This window comes from Diadema setosum, chromosome 16 (genome assembly GCF_964275005.1).
Source record: "Diadema setosum chromosome 16, eeDiaSeto1, whole genome shotgun sequence".
Taxonomy (NCBI): Eukaryota; Metazoa; Echinodermata; class Echinoidea; order Diadematoida; family Diadematidae; genus Diadema; species Diadema setosum.
The window spans coordinates 15,825,449-15,848,871 of NC_092700.1; the positions used below are offsets into that span (position 1 = coordinate 15,825,449).

At 37.3% G+C, this 23,423-nt stretch overlaps 1 protein-coding gene across 1 annotated transcript; it reads right to left on the minus strand.

Annotated features, from left to right (window-relative positions):
* Positions 1–1,497: 1,497 nt before the first annotated feature.
* Positions 1,498–2,598, minus strand: LOC140239617 (trace amine-associated receptor 9-like). The gene has a single exon (XM_072319449.1). The coding sequence runs from the start codon at positions 2,596–2,598 to the stop codon at positions 1,498–1,500; it is 1,101 nt and encodes a 366-aa protein (XP_072175550.1).
* Positions 2,599–23,423: the final 20,825 nt, after the last annotated feature.

Sequence of the window (23,423 nt, forward strand, 5' to 3'; positions counted from 1 at the left end):
ATACACACAGCACTAACTTAGCTCTATCCCTTCTCGCACCAGTATGGTGGGCCATAGCCTGTATCATAGGCTAGAGCATCCTTGAATATGAATATCGTTGGTTGTAATTGTGGTTTTTGTTCAGATGTTTCTTCCTTTTTTGTATTTTCGTACCTTAAGTATCTTAGCCTTATGATGTTGTACAATTCGTATTTCTTTCTTTGCATTGCATTCTGCATACATCTAATCTGTTAAGTTTGCCGTTACAACCGATCTCGTTTTGTCCGTATGCTTATACACTCCTGGCATTTGCTCATTGATATCGAAGAAAAGCAAGTTTCTACTTGAAAAGAAACCATGTATGTATACTATTTCACGCATAGATTCAAGTAAAATGCAAAACTGTTCCATGCGTAGTATATAATTTGTCTTTATATTGTTTCATTTCACTTTCGATGAGCTTCTACTATGATATGATAACAATATTTCTGTTTAGCTAAGATCGAACCGGTGCAATGTACAGGGAATTCCATTTCTTTTTGTAGATACACATGTAGCAAGACTACGATGTGATATTTATGGTATTGTAAGTAATACACGAATGTACTCTTCTACTCGTGTTTATTATCGTCCTTTCACTCACACTGGCTGCGCACGCATTCACACACACCTACTCCAGGCTCATCCATACACTCAATACATTTATACGCATACTTTGCAAAACTCATTCTCAATGTTTCACTCAACCATACAAACAGTTGTAAAGAAATAAATAGTGGCAGAAGACAACATATACTTACACAACACATACACATGAAATTCTTAGGGTAGGAGAATACGTATATAAATGTTGTTTCATATACTATATTAAATATAGATAAGCTCAGTATATGCAAAATACTTACAATAATTTCTGGAATCTATCACGTTTTCGTTATCAAAGTTTACTACAGGCAAAAAAGAAATTATATCGAAATGACATGATATATATTTCTAACATTTTTATGGTTCACTTTTGTGCAATTTGCTTACTTGAATATACTTCAAACAATAAATCACTATCTAGCACTTTCCAAAACGCCCTTTACTGTTATTGTTTCATTGCTGCAGAGAAACATGATGAAATTATTATAAAGTTAAACTCTGTCAAATGTATCAATATGAATACAAAATAAAACGTTTAAACAAATTACCGTGCATTTAGAAACTGTTGTTTCAGGAATTAATTCAGTTTGCCGATTAAGCGGATGTGAATATTTCATTACGGGAGGGACGGAAATACTGGTGGCGCAACAACATTCTGACAACAAAACGAATCACCACCACCAATAATATCAAACTTAAAGTAACCAAAAAAACTTTATTCTTCTATCGCCTCAAACAGCATCGTCCCAGTCTCAGTTCATCTTCTTTCCAACGTAGACCGAACAGGCCATACCAGGCCAGACCATGCATATTCATGACAATTCGTTTACAATATTCTACCCATTACAATGTATTTGAAAAGCCGAAAAATGCTTAGACATCGACACTGAAAATTGTTGAATCTGTTTCACCTGTTATTTTTTCGCTGAACAAAGCTGTTCTTCTCGATGTCCTAGTGGTTGATTTGAACAACTCTCCTATTGCTTTGCGGAATTCAGGATTCCGAATCGTGTAAATGACAGGATTTGCGCAAGAATTGCAGAAGGCTAGGACAACCAAAGCAGAACTGAGAGGGCTGTACAAATAAGACGTTGGCAAAAATCGAAAGTTGTACAAGAGATATGCCGTCTGTGTTGGTGCCCAAGAGATGAGGAAAACGACGACAACAAGGAACAGAATCTTGAGAACACTTTTCCTTGCCACGAGGTACCTAGCTGACGGTTTTGAGTTTTTACAGTTGTAATCTTCTCCCAGCCATTGGCGGGATTGTCGATGGAGCACCAGTGCGGTGAGAGCCTGGGCTACAATCATTATTAAAGCCGGTATGAGAAACTGAACAAGGTAAAGCATACAACCTGAGGTAACCTGGGAAAGCCGTGACTGAAATGACACAGCGCACTCGTCGTTCTTTGCACCAGCCACAAATAATTCGAATACATTTGCAAGAAACGCAACCAGCCATGTCACGGCAACAACTCTTCCAACCCTTTGCCGTGTTACAAGACGCTTGAAATGAAGAGGGTGGGCAATCGCTATGTATCTCTCTATTGGAATCAAGGTCAGAGTGAATATGGAGGCATCCACTGAAACCCACATTAACATGGACGTGTAAACCACCTTGCAGAAGATATTCCCTAGCCATGTTCCAGGAACCCTAAGTGGCGTAGGCAGCGGAATCATGAACACTGACGTTAAGAAATCCGCAACGGCCAGAGCACCGATCAATGTATCTGTCGACCTGCAAGTGTGGCGCCTTTGGAATAACACCAGTATCACGATCAGATTTCCCACTATTCCTAGAACGGACATTGCAAGCTGCGGAATTGTCACCCATGTCCATGTAACTGACTGCCACTTCCAAATGGGTAAGGAGTCCTCATATTGCCCCGTTAAATTCAGCGTACTAATGTCAGCAGTCTCTGTATAGATTTCTGTCTGATTTCCACGGTTTATTCCAATCACATTAAAATCCATTCGTGGAAATGTCTTGATTTGAACGCTTTTGTCGTACTGTTGTGTTGTGTCGTTATGCAGGCCTAAGGATCTCGTTTCGCACCGAGTAGAAACTAAATCATTTTCTAATGGTTGGGCATGTGTCGTCAAATTGCCGTGGATGACCTTGATGCTTGAATTACTTTCAAAATGAACAAGCAGTGCCTCCGTAGTATTTGTGGTAGCATATTGAGGGGCTGTAGTTTTGACCGGTTGTCCTGTAACTGAAGGATGAACCGTTGAAGATATGATGAGGAGAATGAACTTCCAAGTTTTCAGTACCCTCATGCTTATTCTTCTCTTCCTGTAAAGAACATTATGATAACTATTGGCATCAAACATGAACATGCGTGGAGTTGTCTTGTCTTTTGTGAGTACTATCAAGTGCACCATCATTCGACGTTCACTTGGACGTTGAAAACGTGCTATAGTAATACAAACAGATGAAATTTCATTAAAATCGAAAATGAGACAGCCGTGGACATTTATAATGACTGTTTTATGAAACTTTGACATTTCGTATTGCCATGTATGTAAAATCAGATGATAGTATGTCAATGCAAAACAAGTCTTCTCTGACCAACTAGTGAATCACAACCATTACATCTCTTTAATGAAGTCATGAGACAAAAACTTTCATCTTTCGCACATTATTGTTTCTTTGCTGTAAAAATTGATAAACCTCAATTCTTGCGGACTTTGGTTGCTAATAACATGTATGGTACCTTTTTTTTTCAGATATGTAGCCACCGACCAGCGGGAGAGTCTTTGGGTTACACAATAATCATTACATCTACTTCTATTTGGTTTTTGAGATTATGACCAAAATTACTCTTTCACAAAATATAAGTAAAACTTCAGATTTCGGTCATTTTCACCTCAAAGTTTTACACAGTTTTAGATTTTATAAAGTTTTACAAAGTTTTACCTTATGCTCGTGAAGGAAATACATTTGAACATACGGATTATAATTGCATGTTAACCTTGTCTACATAGCTTAGAAAGACAATGTCTTTTCAGCAGAACACGTTTCGATCCAAATTTAGGTAGTTTTTGTCAAAATGTTGTCCAGCCGATGTAATCACAAGACGAGCAAAAAGAAAAAAAAAAAAAACTTCCAAGTCAGGACGCACCGGTAGGGCCTTCATAGATATGGCCGAATTTCTGAATTTAGCCACTGAATTACGGCCTGAATTAAAGCCTGCTGGTAATAATTACAACCAGTCTGTCATGCATGATTGTATAATATCTACTGACTTCTGATTCATTGATTGAAGAGACTAATTGAGATAGTCAGTGATTGGAATAGTTAGTAGGATCGGTGGGCTGACTCGCATGGCTTCTGCTCCCTAGCTCTTCGTTTTAGACGGCCTTTGAAGACTACCATCATGACCATTCACCAGACATTTTAAGATGCCAGAATACGGCTCCTTGAGATAATTTTGATAAATGTCAATACTAAAAGAAACAATATCGGTTATAAATGCTGACCGTATATTCGGGGTTTCATCTTCAAAAAGCATGGATTCCATTAAGAATCCGTTATATGACAACCCCAGCTACATAGATTGTCTTAATTTAATTTATGTGATCGAAAAAGATAATTGTCTATGATTGGTTTGGATACACCATAAGATTGAAATGGAAATAAAGTAACAATCAATTAATGTAGATGTTGAAAGATACATTAATTGTACGATGCTTCAGCAGCGTTGTAGAACGTTGCAACAGAATTTCGTAAGAACTGATTTACTTAGTCCCTTATGTTTAAAAAGCATCGAGAGTACAATGTTTTATTCCTTAGAATGATTAAGGTATTAAGCAAAATATTACTAATTCCGTCAATGAACAGTAACAATATGATCCTGCTATTGTCTGATTAACTAAGAAACATTATTTCTGAGAAATCAAAACCTAGGCTTATCATGAAATATTAAACTCCCTTTTCAGTTCAGAACTGGTATTCTTTTGCATGCCTTAGTAAATTATGTGGTAAATCTTACCCGAAGCAGTGGAATTCCTGAGCACAGATTAGCAATATCAGCAGTTCACGTATACATCAGCACTTCGTTGAATGATGCATTCGAACTGCACGTCTTTTGGCTTAAATAGTCGGCGTCAAAAGATGCGCATGAGCAGAGTATAGGTTGAATTCAGCCAATGACGATACACGCCAAACATGCGATGAGGCATATTACCCTTTAACATGCACACACACACACAAACACGCAAACATAGCGGAGCACGCGAGAACTAAATCAATCATGCCCCAGAGCGCCATAAAGCTTCGGACTAAATCAACAACGGAATTTGACCTTGCTTCTGATAACTAAACTTATCTGTGCGATATAAAGTAAAGCCAGAAAGCCAGACGAAACACTTACAAAAATACATCACTAGCTACATCACGAATGGCCTGATTCTGGTTTTTTTATACGAGCTATAGATATTTTCACATAAATGTCGATCATTTATGCAAGATATCCATTACCTTTTATTCTCTGTTCTGTCTTATTTGAGATGAGATAGGTCAATGAAGCATTAGATACAAAAGAAAAGAATCGATTTATCCAATGTGCTCATGTAGGCTAAGACGGCCATTGCAGTTTACAAATCCAGTTTGATAGCTGTAAAAAGCGAGAAGAGTATAGTAAGCTTATTTTACGCAACCATCCAGATTGAAAGAAATCATCCCCTCCGAAGGGAGTCTTACAAGAATATGGAAAATGTGAAATTAATGCTACTTTGGCGTGGCAGGCGTCCCCTTGAAGACACTTGACATGTCCCTCCTTGGTTCTATTGTAAGACTAATTTTTGATTGCGAAGAAAATTCATGCAGAGTAGGCTGCGAATTCTAATAAGGACTGGAATTTTTTATTTTTATTCATCGTCCATAGTTCAGTCAGGTGCAAGAAATTTGCGTGAACCGTAAAAGTAGGAATGCAAAAGGTTGTGTCTTTCTCAAATGTAGAAAAGAAAACATCATTTTTGTAAGCAATTGAGATGAGAAAGAATACCAGCATTTGGTATTACTGGAACTTTGCTTCTTTCCCCTTCAATGCCGACGAATTGCGAGAAGCGACCCCCACAACCCCCCATCACGAGTGCGACCCCTACAACGAGTCATACAGGCCACGAGTCATACAGCCCGTGAGCATGACACCAGGCAAATAGGCCCCATTAGTCAGACACTAGGCAAACAAGACCCAGGAGTCGGACACTCATTACAATGTCATCATGGGGCTTCATGTCGGACTCGTGGACCTTGTTTGGCTAGTTTAAAACTCATGGACCTTATTTCCTTATGGTGTCGAATTCATGGGACTTGTTTGCCGAATAAATCACCAAAGCATTTTACAAAACTCATTGACAAGAGTTTCGAATCAACCGAAATATCATGTTTTACACACACTACAGGTTTCTTCACCTTCCGCCGAGGTGATATTTTCCCCCATTCGAATAGTTGCCTTTTCTTTAACATCGATTCGTGATTGAGTCTTGATTTAAATGAAATCTGTCACAATATAATGACACAGATAGATATCACAATTTTAAAAGTCTAAGTACATAATGATGTGAGCGAATGATTTTAATGAGAAGAATTAAATTGATGCATAAAGGCAAAAGACAAAAAATACGCATAAAATTCAAAGGTCAAGAGATTGTCGTTTATATTGTTTAATTGTTGTGTAATCATGACTTTATTCAAGTTCAAAGCAATTTGATTGAAACTTTGCAAAGTAAGTGTTGAAAGTTACATTACGACACAAAATTGCCATATCGTATACATATGCTATGAGATATCTGTAGATATCACTCCATTACAATAACAATTAAATATTTATCCTTCGTAGTATCTCTGTAATAATTCTCGATAATGATAGAAAAAGAAATAAAATAATACCTACACACAGAGAACAATGATAGAAGCTCCGTACATTATTGAAAATCCACTGTCTTTAAGATATTTTTTTTTTTTGAGCAGCTTACACATTTTCAAAATTAATCAGATCTAATCCAAGAAAAAGAATGTGCAAGTGAGGAAACGTAATAAACTAGGTGTTACAAAAAACATCTCCCACTTTTGGCCCTTAATACTTTAAAAAAAATGTATAGCAGATTACACTGACATTGATATGAGCAATAGCTGATTATTGTATGTACAATTTTGTTGGAGCTAATTTAAAAATGAAAGCATAAATCAGTTTCATTAAATTCAAGATTTATTTTTAAGTTAGGTTTTAGATTTTGCTCTATTTTCAACCCTCTTTACAAAAATTTAAATTTGCAACGGGGGTCAATTAGTGTGTATGGGAGTGTGTGGTTTACACCCAGGCAATGGTCCTGAACAATGACCAGGGTTTGAATGCTGTGTTACATATTTATAAGAAATTCCACTATCACAGCTAGTCTTTATTCATCCTGAGATGTAGTGTATGCAAGCACATGAAAACATGAGCGATTTTTTTCCCCATGCATTTTACCCTTTATCATTTATTCAGACAGCAGTGCCTAGGGCAATCCATCATGAAGTATTGATAAAGCATTCATGTGCCTTGGAGCAAGTCCCCGTATTAAAAGTCCAGAAGCCTAGTCAGCAGAGCTTTGAAAAGGTGCTATTCGTGGTATTCATGTCTATTGTTCAGGGTCATTGCACGCACACACTCACATACACATCATCGGTTCTTGTGTGAAGTTCAGTTGTTTGCTTGGTTTTTTTTTTTTTTTATACAGAGAGTTCAAATTTTACCAAAATCTGGAATTCAACTGTAAAATTAATCGTGGATTTAACTAAACTCATTCATGCTCTCATATTCAAATCATCTCCAACTAAATTGTACTCTATTCAGCTATTACTCATATAAATGACAGTGGTACCTGATGTATAATTTTTGAACTATTGAGGATCAAAAGTGGGAATTTTTCTTTTTGTAACACCTATTACATCGCTAACATTTAGATAATCTTCTTTTCTGCCATTTCCAAATGTGCGTCCATATCAAACAATAGGTCCCTATGTGTAGCGCTTTGCCGAACGATCTTCAAGATTATTGCCTTATTTTTAAAACTTTAGAACTTGAGAAATGATATCCGATAAAACAGGCCCACATACATGATAATCCATTGTGCACCTATGAAAAGTTGATTGGAACAATACAGCTGGCCGACAGAATATTTGAATATTAAAGATAATATTAAAACTACACCTAGAATGTCTTCCGATGCAACACGAATAATCAATGTCGGAAAGTGTCTAGACATCTAATTTGAAGATGCTCGAATCTCCGTCACATATTATTTTTTCGCTGAACAAAGCCGTTCTTCCCGATATGCTGGTGGTCGATTTGAACAATTCTCCAATCGCCTTGCGGAATTCAGGATTCCGAATTGTGTAAATGACGGGATTTGCGCAAGAATTGCAGAAAGCTAAGACAACCAAAGCAGAACTTAGAGGGCTGTACAAAAAGGACGTTGGCAAAACACGAAGGTTGTACAAGAGATATGCCGTCTGTATTGGTGTCCACGAGATGAGAAAAACAACGACAACAAGGAACAGAATTTTGAGAACACTTTTCCGAGCCACAAGGTACTTAGCAGTCTGGTTTGAGTTATGGCAACTTGAATCTTCTCCTAGCCTCTGGCGGGATTGTCGATGAAGCACCAGTGCGGTGAGAACCTGGGTTACAAGCATTATGAAAGCCGGTATGAGAAACTGAACGAGGAAAAGCATACAACCTGAGGAAACCTGGGAAAGCCGGGATTGAAATGTAGCAGTACACTTGTCATCCTTCACATGAGTCACAAACAATAAGAAAAAGTTTGCCATGAACGCGACCAGCCATGTCAACGAAATTATCTTGCCAACTCTCTGCTGTGTTACGAGCCGCTTGAAATGAAGAAGGTAAGCAATCGCAATGTATCTCTCTATTGGAATCAAGGTCAGAGTGAAAATGGAGGCATCCACTGAAACCCACATTAACATGGAAGTGTAAACTACCTTGCAGTAGACAGCCCCTAACCATGTTCCGGGAACCCTGAGTGGCCTAGGCAGCGGAACTATGAAATCCGCAACGGCCAGAGCACCAATCAGTGCATCAGTCGACCGACAATTGTTGTGCCTTTGGAACAACACCAGTATCACGGTTAGGTTTCCCACGATACCCAACGTGGACATTGCTAGTTGTGGAACCGTCAACCATGTCCATGTAACTGACTGCCACTTCCAAACTGGCCGGGGGAGGACATGTTCTCCATCATTTTGCGCAAAAGAAATTGGCGTACCAGTCTCAGTTGTTTCTTTGTAGATTTCAGTAAGATTTTCGCGGTTGATTTCAAAAGTAAGGAAATCATTCAGTGGAGAAGTCACTGTTTTAAGTCTTTTGTCATGGTATTGGGATGTTCCAATACGTGGACAGCTCTCTCCGACCTGAGTAGAAACTGAACAAGCGTCTATTTGTTGTCTATGTGTCGTCAAATTCCTATCAATGACATCAATGTCTGAATGACTTTTAAAGTTGGCGAGTGATGACCTAACACTTTCTGGAGTACAACATCGGGCTGTTGTAGTGTTGGCCGGCTGTGCTGTGATTGTCAGATGAATCGTTCGAGATATGATGACAACAACGATTGTCCGACTTGTCAGCATCCTCATTTTTGTGTTTATTTTCCTGTAATGAACATAGAATAATATTGTAAATTGATGCAAGGTAATATTTCGAATGTTGTGATCAGTATTCAAATTGATCTTGAAAACAAGATGAAATCATACAAACACACTTACAAGATTCAGCAAAATAGAAAAAGAAACAGCAATGCTGACAATATTAAAGACTGCACACGCAAATTAAATGATATTTACCATGCAAACGTCTGACAAGTCTTCTCTATACCAAACGACAAATCACTACCAAAATCCCTTGATTAGAAAAAAAAAAAAAACCTTTCACCTCTCGAACGACATTTCTTCGCTGTGAAACTAATTAATGACAACTCGTGTAGACTTTAGTTGTTGATAGGCCAACATAAATCTTTGACTAGTAAGTTACCAACCAGTGGGAGGGTTTTGACGTAATAGAATACACTTCCTCTACTGATTTGGCTAGCAAAGTTATGAGCAATAATATAGTTCTTCCATCAAAACAGACGCGTGACAGAGAAATCTTCAGATTTCATTTTTTTTTTCTCAATTTCACCTCCAAATTGTGTTAGGCTTTTTTTTAAAATCAGAATTTCTGCATTTAACCCTATAACGGAAGTTTGTTATAGTGGCACACACAAAAAAAGGGGGAAAAAAGAAATACAACCAATCATATACAAACACGTTTCTACTGGCAGGATCCGTTGTTTAGTCTGATTAATATAATTCAATATTCAGTATAGGATTGGAGCGTTGACTCGCATGGAACCGGCTCTATAGCTCTTCTTTTACGACTGCCAGATCTAAAAACAGCTTAACGGTCTTTGAAAGCGAATTCTGCTACACTTTATCAGACATTTTGACAAATACAAAAACGAGCCTTTTACGTGAGTTTCGATGAATTACTACACACATTGATTGTGACTATGGAATATCTGATGGGGATATTGTGTACAAAGTTATCGATTTTTCCTAAGAGTCCTTTTTATTACTATCAGGTACCAAATCTAAATTCTTCTCACTTGATTTTAAAACATGTTTTGTTATCATCCTTTACGATACAAAAGTAAGATTGAGGTTTCCCACTATTCCAAGCGTGGTCATTGCTAATTTTCGAATCGAAATTGAAATGAATAAAAAATACGCATCGGTTATCGCCAACTTTAATCCAATTAAATAAACCATGTTGACTATAAACGATAGTAAAACCAGGCTGTAGAACGTCGTAATAGAACTCATTTTAGAGCTGATTTGCTTAGTTTGTTCCTTCAAAGGCATCACGGGTGCAATGTTTTCTGTTTTTTAGAGCAGTAAAGGTATAACATTAAACAAGAAATATACATTTGTACTATTGTAAGTGAGGAAAAGAATAAGTTATACGATCCTACGATCTCATAATTTAGAAGAATAGATATTGTTTCTGAGAAACGATATTTCTCAGACCCGATATTCTATTAGAGACTGAGGTAATATTACCAGAATACCAACAGATCAACGGACATCCACACGTATCAAAATGATGTATTCAACCTGCATGTCTTTACGCTTTAAATATAGTCGGCGTCAAAATGAAAAATGCGCATGAGCAGAGCATTGGTTGAATTGAGCCAATGATATCACACGCCAAACACAGTTACGCATATGACGCTTTTACATTCACATACACACATGCACACACACACACACACACACACACACACACACACACAATTAGACACGTACACCATGCAAACGTTATAGCATATTTCACAAATGTAGGAAAGAAGACATCATTTTTGTACTACAACAATTACGATGAGGAGGAAAACATGCATTTACCATGAGAATTTCGCATTACTGACACTTTGCTTCTGGTCCATACAATTTATGAAGTGTGATCGAAATTACACGTCTGCTTAGTTAAGAAAATTACATTGATAACAATCACAGGTTATGTTGTAGAGCATAATATAATTATAAAATGTATGCAGAGTTTATTTCCAAAAATAGGTGCATGTATATCCATTTTTTAACTTAAGATATTTGACATTGAAGCTGTTGAAAACATTCAAAAATGATTAATATGATATGTTATCATCTTAATATATTCAACAACATTTCGTATTCAGAAACGAATGTAATAACATTGGAAAGAATGATTGAATCTCTCTTGGATGCTGCCTGTGCTTGAAAAAAAGTGAATACTTAGTATAGCATTTACCGGTTAGTGCATTCAAATTTTTGATATTATGTCCCTATCGCATACGTGATAGGGCCTGTGGTGAAATATATGTAACCACTTTGTAGAAACGAAATCTAATTTCCTTCCCCGGATATTCTTGTTGTTGAGACTGCAATGTGGCATTAAGTGCGTAATCTACATCGTGGGATTTTAACTTGTTTTCAAGCATCAACTATTTTTCATATTAGTATTACTTTTGGTCATATTTCTGTTGTTATCACAAATATTTTCATCTTCGATACATTGATTCGAATCTTGCTCATAACTCTCAGACGGACATTTCAATGAAGCCTAAGTATTGCATGATGAGAACAATGATTTTAATGGAAAGATCAAAATGCATAATGGCTAAAATATTAGAACGAAAACATGACTGCAGTATGCGTACTATAAATAAGGTTAATAAGGGCGGAATAGTAATCAACGTGCTAACGTGTTTTTTTTCCCCTGGTGACCTAACACATTTTCATTGGCAATGACACTTAAATGCAAACCAAACACAACATTGCTGTTAAGTAACAAAATATATATCTGTTAAAATTTCATGGCCTATGAAGTATTCTAATAGTTTCCTACCTGCATTCAAACAGCAGGACCCGTACCCGTGGTCAGCACTTGCAATTCATATCAAAACAAACAAACAAATAAACAAACAGATAGACCTGTGCTTTTTGGAACTGTTGATTGGAGCAAGAACCTATGTGGTGCGACAGAAGAGTAATAAGAACAAAATATAAATGCGTTCATCTATGATTTACGTGAAGAAGTATGGTAGGATGACTTTCATGGAGATGTTGATAACTCTAGATGTTGATATTTTTATCATATAGAAAGAATACTCTACGTACCGTTATTTGTATAAGTCATTCGTCTTTCTCGTAAATTACCAATCTCTACTCATAATGAATAGCAATGAAAAAGGAAGGTTTAATGTCTAGACGTTCATTAGACATCGACAATGTGAATTGTTGCGTCTGTATTACCTGTACTTCTTATTTTTTCGCTAAACAAAGTCACTCTTCCCGATGTGTTAGTGGTTGGTTTAAACAGTCCTCCTATCGCCTTGCGGAATACAGGATTCCAAATCGTGTAGGGCTGTACAAATAGGATGTTGGCAGAATACGAAGGTTGAACAAGAGATATCCCGTCTGTGCCGGTGTCTATGATAAGAGGAAAACGACAACAAGGAACATAATCTTGAGAACAATTTTTCTAGCCACAAGGTACTTAGTTGACGGGTTTGAGTCGTAGCAGTTTGAATCTTCTCCCAGCCTCCGGCGGGATTCTCGATGGAGCACCAGTGCGAGGAGAGCCTGGGCTACAAGCATGATGACAGCCGGTATGAGAAACTGTACGAGGTAAAGCATACACTGAGCCTGTGTTAATCTGAGAAAGCTGTGAATGAAAAGTCTCAATACACATGTCACCTTTCACACCAATCACAAAGAATACGAAACTGTTCGCCATAAATGCTAAAATCCATGTCAATACAACAACTTTGCCAACTCTTTGCCTTGTTACAAGACGTTTGAAATGAAGTGGGTGGACGATCGCAATGTATCTCTCTATTGGAGTCAAGGTCAGAGTGAAGATGGAGGCATTCACTGAAACCCACATTAACATGGATGTGTAAACTACCTGGCAGTAGACATCCCCCAACCATGTTTCAGGAACCCTTAGTGGAGTCGGCAGCGGAACCATGAACACTGACGTCAAGATATCCGCAGCGGCCAGAGCACCGATCAGTGCATCAGTCAAACGGCAATTGTTGCGCCTTTGGAATAACGCCAGCATCACGATCAGGTTTCCCACTATTCCCAGCACAGACATTGCTAGTTGTGGAATCGTCACCTATGTCCATGTAACTGACTGCCACTTCCAAGGCACGAGGGGGACAGTAGATTCTTTCTCATTTTGCGCTGCATAATTCTGCGTACCAATCTCCACAGTATCTTTATGGACTTTTGTCAGGTTTTCGCGGTTGATTTCAAACAGGTCAAAATCCTTTTGTGGAAGTATCTGAATTTGAACGTTTTTGTCGCAGCGTGAAGTTGTTTCGATATATGAATAGCTCTCTTCAAACTGAGCAGAAACCGGAACATTGTCTGAAGGTTGTCTGTGCGTCGTCAAATTTCTGTTGATTACTTCAATGTCTGAATGACTTTGAAATTTGATAACTGATTGCCACACTGTGTTTTGGGTAGAATGTTGATCAGCTATAGTGCTGTCCGGTTGTGCTTTGACACTAAGATGAACCGTTCCAGATATGATAAGAAGAATAGTCGTCCGAGAAGCCATCATCCTCATTTTTGTTCGTTTTTACTGTAAAATACATGATATCATAAATAGATATGAGAACGTGACTCTAATATCGTGACTTCAGACGACCTTGGCTAATTAAAGTACATTTCTATTCAGTTTTCACTTTCTAAACTTGGTAAGATCATAAGGACAGTGGAAGTTTCATCAAAACCCAAAACGAAAGAACAATGGGCGTCTAAAATGACACCTTTACTTCGAGAAACAGTTGCCCATTAGAACTCCAGATACAAATCAACAAAATCAACCAAATCAACCCAATATTCCACCAAAAGTGAGCACAGGATTTGTGAGTTGCAATCATTAAAAAAAAAAAACGCAAAAGCACCCTCCTGTGGGAGGGAGAATACCCCATCCCCCGTCCTTTTCCCGCCTGTTCTCCCCCGCATACTTATATAACATTTTTTTTTCCTGATTGTCAAAGAAATTCCAGCAAAAGCAGATCTTTGACATTCTAGTCGAAAATTGAATAAGCTCCTTCGAATCGTAGGGCATATCCCCTCCCACCCTCCCTTTGCTTTAAGGTTTCCCTCCGTGCACACGTAGTACACTTCGGGGATTGACAGTTTCGAAATATTCCACAAACAGTGTGTACCAGTTTGTTTTATTTCAATCTTAAAACTTCAAAAGATCCGTCTTGTGGGAGGGAGTATCCTCTCATCCCTCCAATCCACCTCAATAGACTTTTAATAGTAAACAGTGATGACGCACACTCGAAACAAGAGCGGAAATACCGGGATTTAGCCATTCAATTTTTCCTGAATATTTCTTTTTCTTACATATTTCACAGAAACGCTGAACTATAGGAAGGAAACTGCAAATTCCCCTCGTGTGCGAGGTGAGATACCCCCAAATCATAGACGGATCCACGTCTCTGACACTCAGAGATTTTGGTAGCTATTAATTAGTTCTCATAATGGCTATTTACCAATCATACAGCAGGAGGGTTTTGAGGTTATCGTAATATATACCGCATTTATTGATTTGGCTAGTAAAGTTGTAACCAATGTTATTCTTCCATGAGAACAGATAAGACGTTAGGTTCTAAGATTCGAGCCTTTTATGTTAGTTTTGATATGCCAGATTAAAAAAAAAAAAGATGCGACATTGGTTATATAACTGACTTTAAATTCATTCTACAAAGTCATTAGTTTCAATGAGAGTCCTTTTTCACCTGACACTCCTTTGCGTTGTATCTAATCTTGTCACATGATTGTCTCCTATTATTGTTGAAGATACATCTTAAATTCAAATGAAAATAAGATAGTAATACAACTAATTTCGTTTAAAATTGAATAAGCTACTTTGATTATACCGATACCACAACAAGGTTGTAAACCGTTCTATACCAGAGATTATTTAGAGCTGATTTGCGACAGTTCATTACTTCAAAGGCATCATGTCAGTGAGTACAATGATTTTTTCTTTGGGGTATTCAAGGTATTAGAAAAATGTTGCAGAAACGTATTACTATATTGCAGTGGCAAAACACATTGACGATGCAATCCTACAATCTAATAAGAAACAAATAAACCTCACCTTTCTGAGATAAGATAAAACAGGCCAGCTGTGAAATGTTGTTCAAATTCTGTTTCTGTTCAGAGCCAATATTCTATTACAGGCTTCAGCAAATTATCTACAAAACCTTACCCGAAACAGCTGAACTCCGTAAGCACAGATTAATGGCAACATGGGCAGTTCACATACATCAGCACTTCTTCCTTGAAATGATGTATTCGACCTGCATAATAGGCTTAGATAGTCGTCGTCAATGACGCGCATGAGCATAGCATGGGTTGAATTCAGCCAGTGATATCACACGCCAAACACAGTTATACATGTTGCCAGGGGAATATACATACACACATAGACATGAACACACACACACACACACACACACACACACCTGAAACATTATCAGGCAAAAACAAAATCATTCATGCACCTTACCACATGGTAAGCTTTGATTTTTATGAAATTAACAATCGCGTAATTTGACGTTGCCTCTGATTATCAAATGTATATTCATATAACGTAACAGCAAAGCCAGACACAGCACTCGCAAGAATACATCACTAGATACATCAAGCAGTCCACGTGATGCAAAATTATACTGCATGGTCTGCCTTTTCTTTATTCATCTTAATATCATCTTCTTTTTGAAATGCGATGGATCAATAATGCATCAACTACAAAAAAGGAAGAAAACCCCCACATTATTTTTTTTTTGTAAATTTTGCTAACGTATGCTTGAATCGCCATTGCGTTTTATCAAAGAGCAGAGTTACTTGAGTACATGTGAAAAAAGCAAGAAGTGTAAAGTAAGCTTACTCCAACTATCTAAATATAGCGAAAGAAGTCTTTCCCTCCAAGTGGAATGTGATGGAATGTGAAATTAATGTTACGTTGACGTCGCAGATACTCCCTCAGTTAATCTCAATAGTCAACTCCCCGGTTCTATTGAAAGACTATCTTGCATGTCTTGTGAAGCGGTAGAATTGATAGAAATTAATTGTTGCGTTCCCTGTGGACCGTGGAAATGCAGCAGGTTGTGTGTTTTTTGTTTTTTTGTTTTTTTGGTTTTTTTTTGCAATTGGAAGAAAAGTACATCATTTTTGTAGAGCGGTTAAGATGAGAAGAAAAACCGGCATTTTGTAACAAGTTTTTTGTTACTGACAATTTACCTATTTTTCCTCCCATGCCGATAAATGTGTTATCAAAATTGTTAATGTGATTATTCAAGATAATCATACGATTATGCACGTGATAAGACCTGTGTGAATACCTATTCAGTCTGTCGAATCAAAATCTAATCGGTTGCAAATAAGTCATGTACTTCTTCACCTGTCGTTGAGGTGATGTCTTCCCTCTGTGTGTAGTTGTCCTTTTTAACATTGACACATTGATGTATAATCATGGCTTATGACTTAGTGAACTCTTTATTGTGACTCAGAAACTTCAATAAAGTCTCAGTAGAACATGGTGTGAAGCAATGATTTTAATGAAAACATTCCAATGCGTAACGTCAAAAGACAACAATACTAACCCACATAAAGAATTCCCAAAGGCTCTTAGATCTTAAGTACTTCATGAAAGATATTTAATTGTATTGGTGAGTGAAACATGCCTTCATGTATCTCAAATCCAACTATTTACATAAAGGTAGGTAGATGCATTTGTATATGTATACTTTTTAGATTCGTAAAAGTCCTCGGCACTGATTTACTTTTTCCTTTGTGGCCCGTGGATTTTATCTTATGGTGGCCTAAAAAACAAACAGTCATATCAACTAACTTATAAGCAATGCGATAAACCATTCAAATGATTATGAACAATAATAACTTTTGGAACATCACCGGGCAAAATAGAGCGCTTTAAATAAATTGTTCTGTGATAATCTATTAAAGTAGGGAAAAAAGCACAAAACAATTAGATGAAACATTTTGAAACAATCGAAAACATGCAATGATAATTGTATGCAATTTTTTTTTGGGTTTCACTTTGTTGTTGTCAGTGGCAAAGAACTACAGATACACTAACTATAGATATAGATAATCCATAGGCTAGATATACGTATTATTTTCTCGTTTTACGTTTTCGTAATATAAAGTAGATGAACATTATTTTATTGATGTTGAAGAATGCAAATATGGTTGAAATATGTGTAACATAAATGGTATCGATAAACGCAATAATATCTAGTAAATATAAAATGCACTGGTAATTGGAGCGCTAATGGTTTTTTGGTGATCTAAGACACTTCATTGACAATAAAACTTAAATGCAAGCCAAACATAATACTTCTCTGAAGTGACATGATATACATCTTTCACATTTTCATGGCCTATATACTTTTTCTGCTATTTTCCTAACTGCATCCAATCAAAGAACAAGACCCGTGGTTAAGACCTGCAAAATCTATCCAAAAAAAAAAAAAACCAAAACAAAACAAACATGCACACACACACACACACACACACACAAACACACATCCAAATACACATCCAAATTGGCCGACAGATGACGGTCTGAATATACATAGTAAATTTACAATACGAATGCAAAAGTTTGATGCAGAAGAAAATGTAAATGCGTTTATCAGTGATTTAAGTGAAGAAATATGGCAGGAGGGAGTCTCTTGGAAATGAAGTTAATAAATCTAATTATTTTGGACGTTTTTGCTTTGTTTAGAATAAGGAAATCATGCAAAATAATCTAAATACCAACATTATATTTATATAAGTCATTCGTCTTTCTCGTAAATTGTGAATCTGTACTCATGATGTATTGCAATGTAAAATGAAGGCTTTGGAAAAACGTTTCTTTTAGACATCGACAATGAAAAATTGTTGCACCTGTATTACTTGTCATTTTTTTCGCTGAACAAAGCCGTTCTTCCCGATGTGCTAGTGGTAGATACGAACAATTCTCCTATCGCCTTACGGAATTGAGGATTACGAACCGTGTAAATGACTGGATTTGCGCAAGAATTGCAAAAGGCCAGGACAGTTAGAGCGGAACATAAAGGGCTGTACAAATATGACGTTGGCAGAACACGAAGGTTGTACAAGAGATATGCTGTCTGTGTCGGTGTCCATGAGATGAGAAAAACGACGACAACAAGGAACAGAATCTTGAGAACAGTTTTTCTTGCCACGAGGTACTTAGCTGAAGGGTTTGAGTTATGGCAATTTGAATCTTCTCCTAACCTCCGGTGGGATTGCTGATGGAGCACCAGTGCGGTGAGACCCTGGGCTACAAGCATGATGAAAGCCGGTATGAGAAACTGAACGAGGTAAAGCATACAGCCTGTTATAATCTGGGCAAACTGTGATTGAAAAATCTCAATGCACGTGTCACCCTTCGCTGCAGCCACAAAGAATAAGAAAATGTTTGCCAAAAATGCTAGAATCCATGTCACAGCGACAGCCTTGGCAACTCTTTGCCGTGTTACAAGACGCTTAAAATGAAGAGGGTGGGCAATCGCAATGTATCTCTCTACTGGAATCAATGTTAGAATGAAGATGGAGGCATCCACTGAAACCCACATTGGCACTGAAGTGTAAACTACCTTGCAGTAAACATTCCCCAACCACGTTCCAGGAATGCTGCGTGGCGTAGGCAGTGGGACCATGAACACTGACGTCAAGAAATCCGCAACGGCCAGAGCACCGATCAATGCATCAGTCGATCGACAAGTGTGGCGCCTTTGGAATAGCACCAGTATCACGATCAGATTTCCCACTATTCCTAGCATGGACATTGCTAGCTGTGGAATCGTCAGCCATGTCCATGTAACTGACTGCCACTTCCAAGGCACGAGGGGGACAGTAGATTCTTCGTCATTTTGCGCTATAGAATTCGACTTTCCTATATCAATTGTCTTTGTATGGATTTCTGTCAGATTTTCGCGATCAATTTCAAAGATATCAAAATCCATTTGTGGAAATGTCGGAATTTGACCTCTGTTGTCGAGGTGTGAGATTATTTCCATATATGAATAACTCTTTTGGAACTGAGGGGAAACTGGAACATTTTCGATAACCTCAATGTCTGAATCGCTCTTAAAGCTGACAACTGATGTCCCCACTGTGTTTTGGTTAGAATATTGAACAGCCGTAGTAGTGTCCGGTTCTTCTTTGACTGTCAGATGGACCGTTCCAGATATGATAAGAAGAATGATCGTCCGAACTGCCATCATCCTCATTTTTGTTCTTTTTCTGTAAAATATATGATATCATAATGGATATGAGGAGTTACTCAATTATTGTCATGTCAGACGATCATTAATGTGCATTTCTATATACTCAGGTTCACTTTCGACTTTCAAAGACATGGTACAATCATACAAACAAAGGAAGTTTCGTCAAAATCCGAAACGAGATAACAATGGGCCTTTAAAAAGACACCTGTTCTTCACAGAACAGTTGCTCAAAACTGCATATGCATATGAAGTAGGCCAGTAAGCATACAGTCAATATGTTCTCCAATGAAAACAGATAAAAGGTTAGATGGATTGACGGCCTTTGAAAGAGACTACACTTTACCGAGCATTTTGACAAATGCAGATACGAGTCTTTCATGGGAAGTTTTGATATGCCAAAATTAAAAAGAAATAGCATTGGTTATAAAACCGACTAGAGAATTTCTGTTGGGGATACCATTTACAAAGCCATCAATTTCACCGACCCCCTTTTATGACACTCTGAAACGTTGTCTTAATTCTTGTCTCATGTTCGTCTGCTATCATACTATTAGATACACCTCCAAGGGAGCGTATAGTTTTGGTTGAGATAATGAGAAAGCTCTTATGAAATATGAAATGTATGTAATTCCATGAGAGATTTAACGTTCCTTTGATGAAAACTGATTGTGAAATATCTGAGCTATTCAAAACAGAGAAATCCTAACAAAAGATGGAACCTACCTTTTATTAGGATCGCTTTGCTTTACCTTGCTTTTGGATGTCACAGCCATTCCAAAATGGATTTTCATCTAGTAAACTTTGAATTTCTCTTAAAATGGTATGCTTTGTATCATTTCATAAGTGGTTTCATGGTATTTCTCAAAAAGTTAAAAGCCCATTCCTCATCTCCACCAGCACTATACAATCCCTTTAAATTGAAATGAAAGAAAAATAGTAACAAGCTATCTCCAATTATTCTTTAAAATTGAATAAGCTCCCTAATTACCAATACCACAACAAGGTTGTAGACCGTTCCAGCAGAATATATTTATAGCGGCTTCGCTACAGTTCCTCTCTTCAAAGGCATCATGAGTGCAATGTTTCCTTGTTTTTTTTTTCCCCCTTGAGGTATTCAAAATATTTAAAATGTTCCAGGAACATGTTATTGTAAGTGATGAAACACAGTAGCAATACGATCCTGTAATCTAAACCTATTATTTCTGAGAAATGAAGAAAATGGGCTAACTGTGAAATATGCAATACATCTCTTGTTCAGAGCGAGTATCCTATTACAGGCTTTAGCGACGTATCTACAATACCTTACCCGAAGCAGCTGAACTCCGTAAGCACAGATTAATAGCAAGATCAGCAGATCACAGACATTCGCACTTCTTCGTTGAAATGATGAATACGACCTGCATTTCATAAGGCTTATATAGTCGGCGTCAAATAATGCGCATGAGCAGAATATATGTTGAATTCAACCAATGATATCATAGGCAAAACACAGTTTTGCATGATAAACTTATACATACACACATACACTTACACACACACCACGTAATCATTACAGCACTTCACGCAAGAACAAAATTATTCCTGCATCTTACCATCTGGTATATTAAGGACTATTAAATTAACGATCCGATAATTTAGTATTACCTCTCATTAGCAAAGTTGTCTGCATAAAATTGTATAACGTAACATCAGAGGCAGACACAGCACTGCAAAGAATGCGTCGTAGGTACATCAGGCATACGGCATGGAGCACTTCTGTTTATTTCAGTGAAATATTTGAACATGAACGCCATTCATTTCCTTAAGAAATCGATATCATATCCTTTCATCTTTTATTTTCAGTGCAATGGATCAATCAATAATGCATCAAATACAAAAAATAAAGGAACTACATCATCCTATGTGCTATTGTATGCTATGATCGCCATTGCACTTTAGGTACGTGAGTAGATGTGAAAAAGAGAGAAGAGTAAAGCAAGCTTATTCAAAGGAACTCTCAATAGCGAAAGAAAATTTTCCTTCCGAGTGGGGAATGTGAGAGAATGTGGAATTAATGTTAATTTGCGTTGCAAATATTCCCTCGTTCTCCTGAAAGACTATTTGTGAATCGGTAGAAATTAAGGTGGAAAAAATCATGGAAAATAGACTGTAATATTCTATTATTGACCAGAATTGATATTCACTTAATACTTGATCGGTATGTTGCTCAAGTACAACAATATGATTTGCGGAAACCGTGAAAATGCAGCAGGTTGTGTTTTTTTCAACTACAGGAAATACATCATTTTTTTTTTTTTTGCAAGCACATAAGATGAAAAGGAAAACCGACATTATCTGAGAAATTGTCAATATTTCCAGTTTACTTCTTTTTTTTTTCTCCCATAAGGATAAATGTGTAATTGAAATTAAAGATGTGCTAAATCAAGGTGTGAAGACAATCATAAATGTATGTACATGATAAGACCTGTGTAATTACACAAATTCAGTCAGTCGAATAGAAATCTAATCGGCTTCCCCGAAGAGAGATTCTCTTGTCAAAACTCTCTTGAACATTCTGTGCTAAATATGCCTTATTGACACATTTCAATTATGTATTATATCAATTTGACTTGATTTGATTTGATTGATATGATTTATTGATTCCTGTATTACCATTGTGCATGAACATACATGTACATTGTATGTAATTATACATACGTTGTTGGAGCCATACATATACGTAGACATCAGTTGTTAACAAAATACTTTTTTCATCATTGCCTTTACACAATGTACAGCAGAAACGTATCAGCAATACAACCGTACAGTGACTAATACAGTAGGGCTACAGTTTTAGTTAAGTACAGCTTAAGTGTGGCTTGATTTGCGTACGGCCCTCGTACATAATACACATAGAAGAAATAGGAGGGAGAAATGACTTGCGTAGATATAGGAGAGTAGAAAGCAGAAAAGGAAGGAAGAGGTCTGTCTGCCTTCATTAAAGGCTTACACAAAGTTATTTCGCCTGGATCATTGATCAGTAAGGCATGACAAAATGTTTCTAACCGAGGTAAAGGTAAACAGTTACAGTTCATTGTTAGTTACATGATCACATAATAAACCCTTCGAAAATGTTTGGAAATCTGAGTTTGATCAATCATTTCTCATCTTTTCTTTAAAGTGATTCATTTGTGCTTAATACCACACAAAGATTGTTTAATTTCCTTTAAGATGATACCATACTTGTTATGATTATTGTATACATGAAGGTGCAGTGCTTACAAATATGAAGTAAAGTCCGAATTGAAAAGTTGCAAAATGGCCCAATTTTTGACGTCCGTAATGCAGTTTCCTCGTGATGAGTGAGTTCCCCATTTTTTTCTTTGGAGATCATTTACTGTAACATCACCATTTTTATGGAGTGAAACTTGTATGCGTTCCACCAAACAGATAAACATACACACACACACACACACACACACACACACACACACACACGTACACAGCATTATACACACACAAAAACCAACAACAACAAAAAACGATCATGACTCAAACCATTTCATCTCACAGAACCTCGCCACATTAACCGCAATAAAGACATAAAGAGGTGAAATGGCATGATCTTGATTTTATTGGAGTTTCATCTTTATTTTGTCTTCATTTTGTCGTTATTTCGTTGTGTTTACTTTATGTATACTTTTTGTCTTTATATTGTCAATGAACATGATCGGGGCTCAGCATCAGGTGGACGAGCCAAGTGCTTGCACCACGGCCTGGCACCGTGTCCTAATGCTGTTGATTAGCGTCAACCAGTATCTGACGGAGTCCTGCCTATGTCGTTGCATTTGTCACCCTCTTCCTCACAGCTCGACCAAGTTGATCCCAAAAATGTTCTGTGGGGTTGAGGTAAGGGCTGCAGAAGGCCAGTCCATTTCTAATGATGC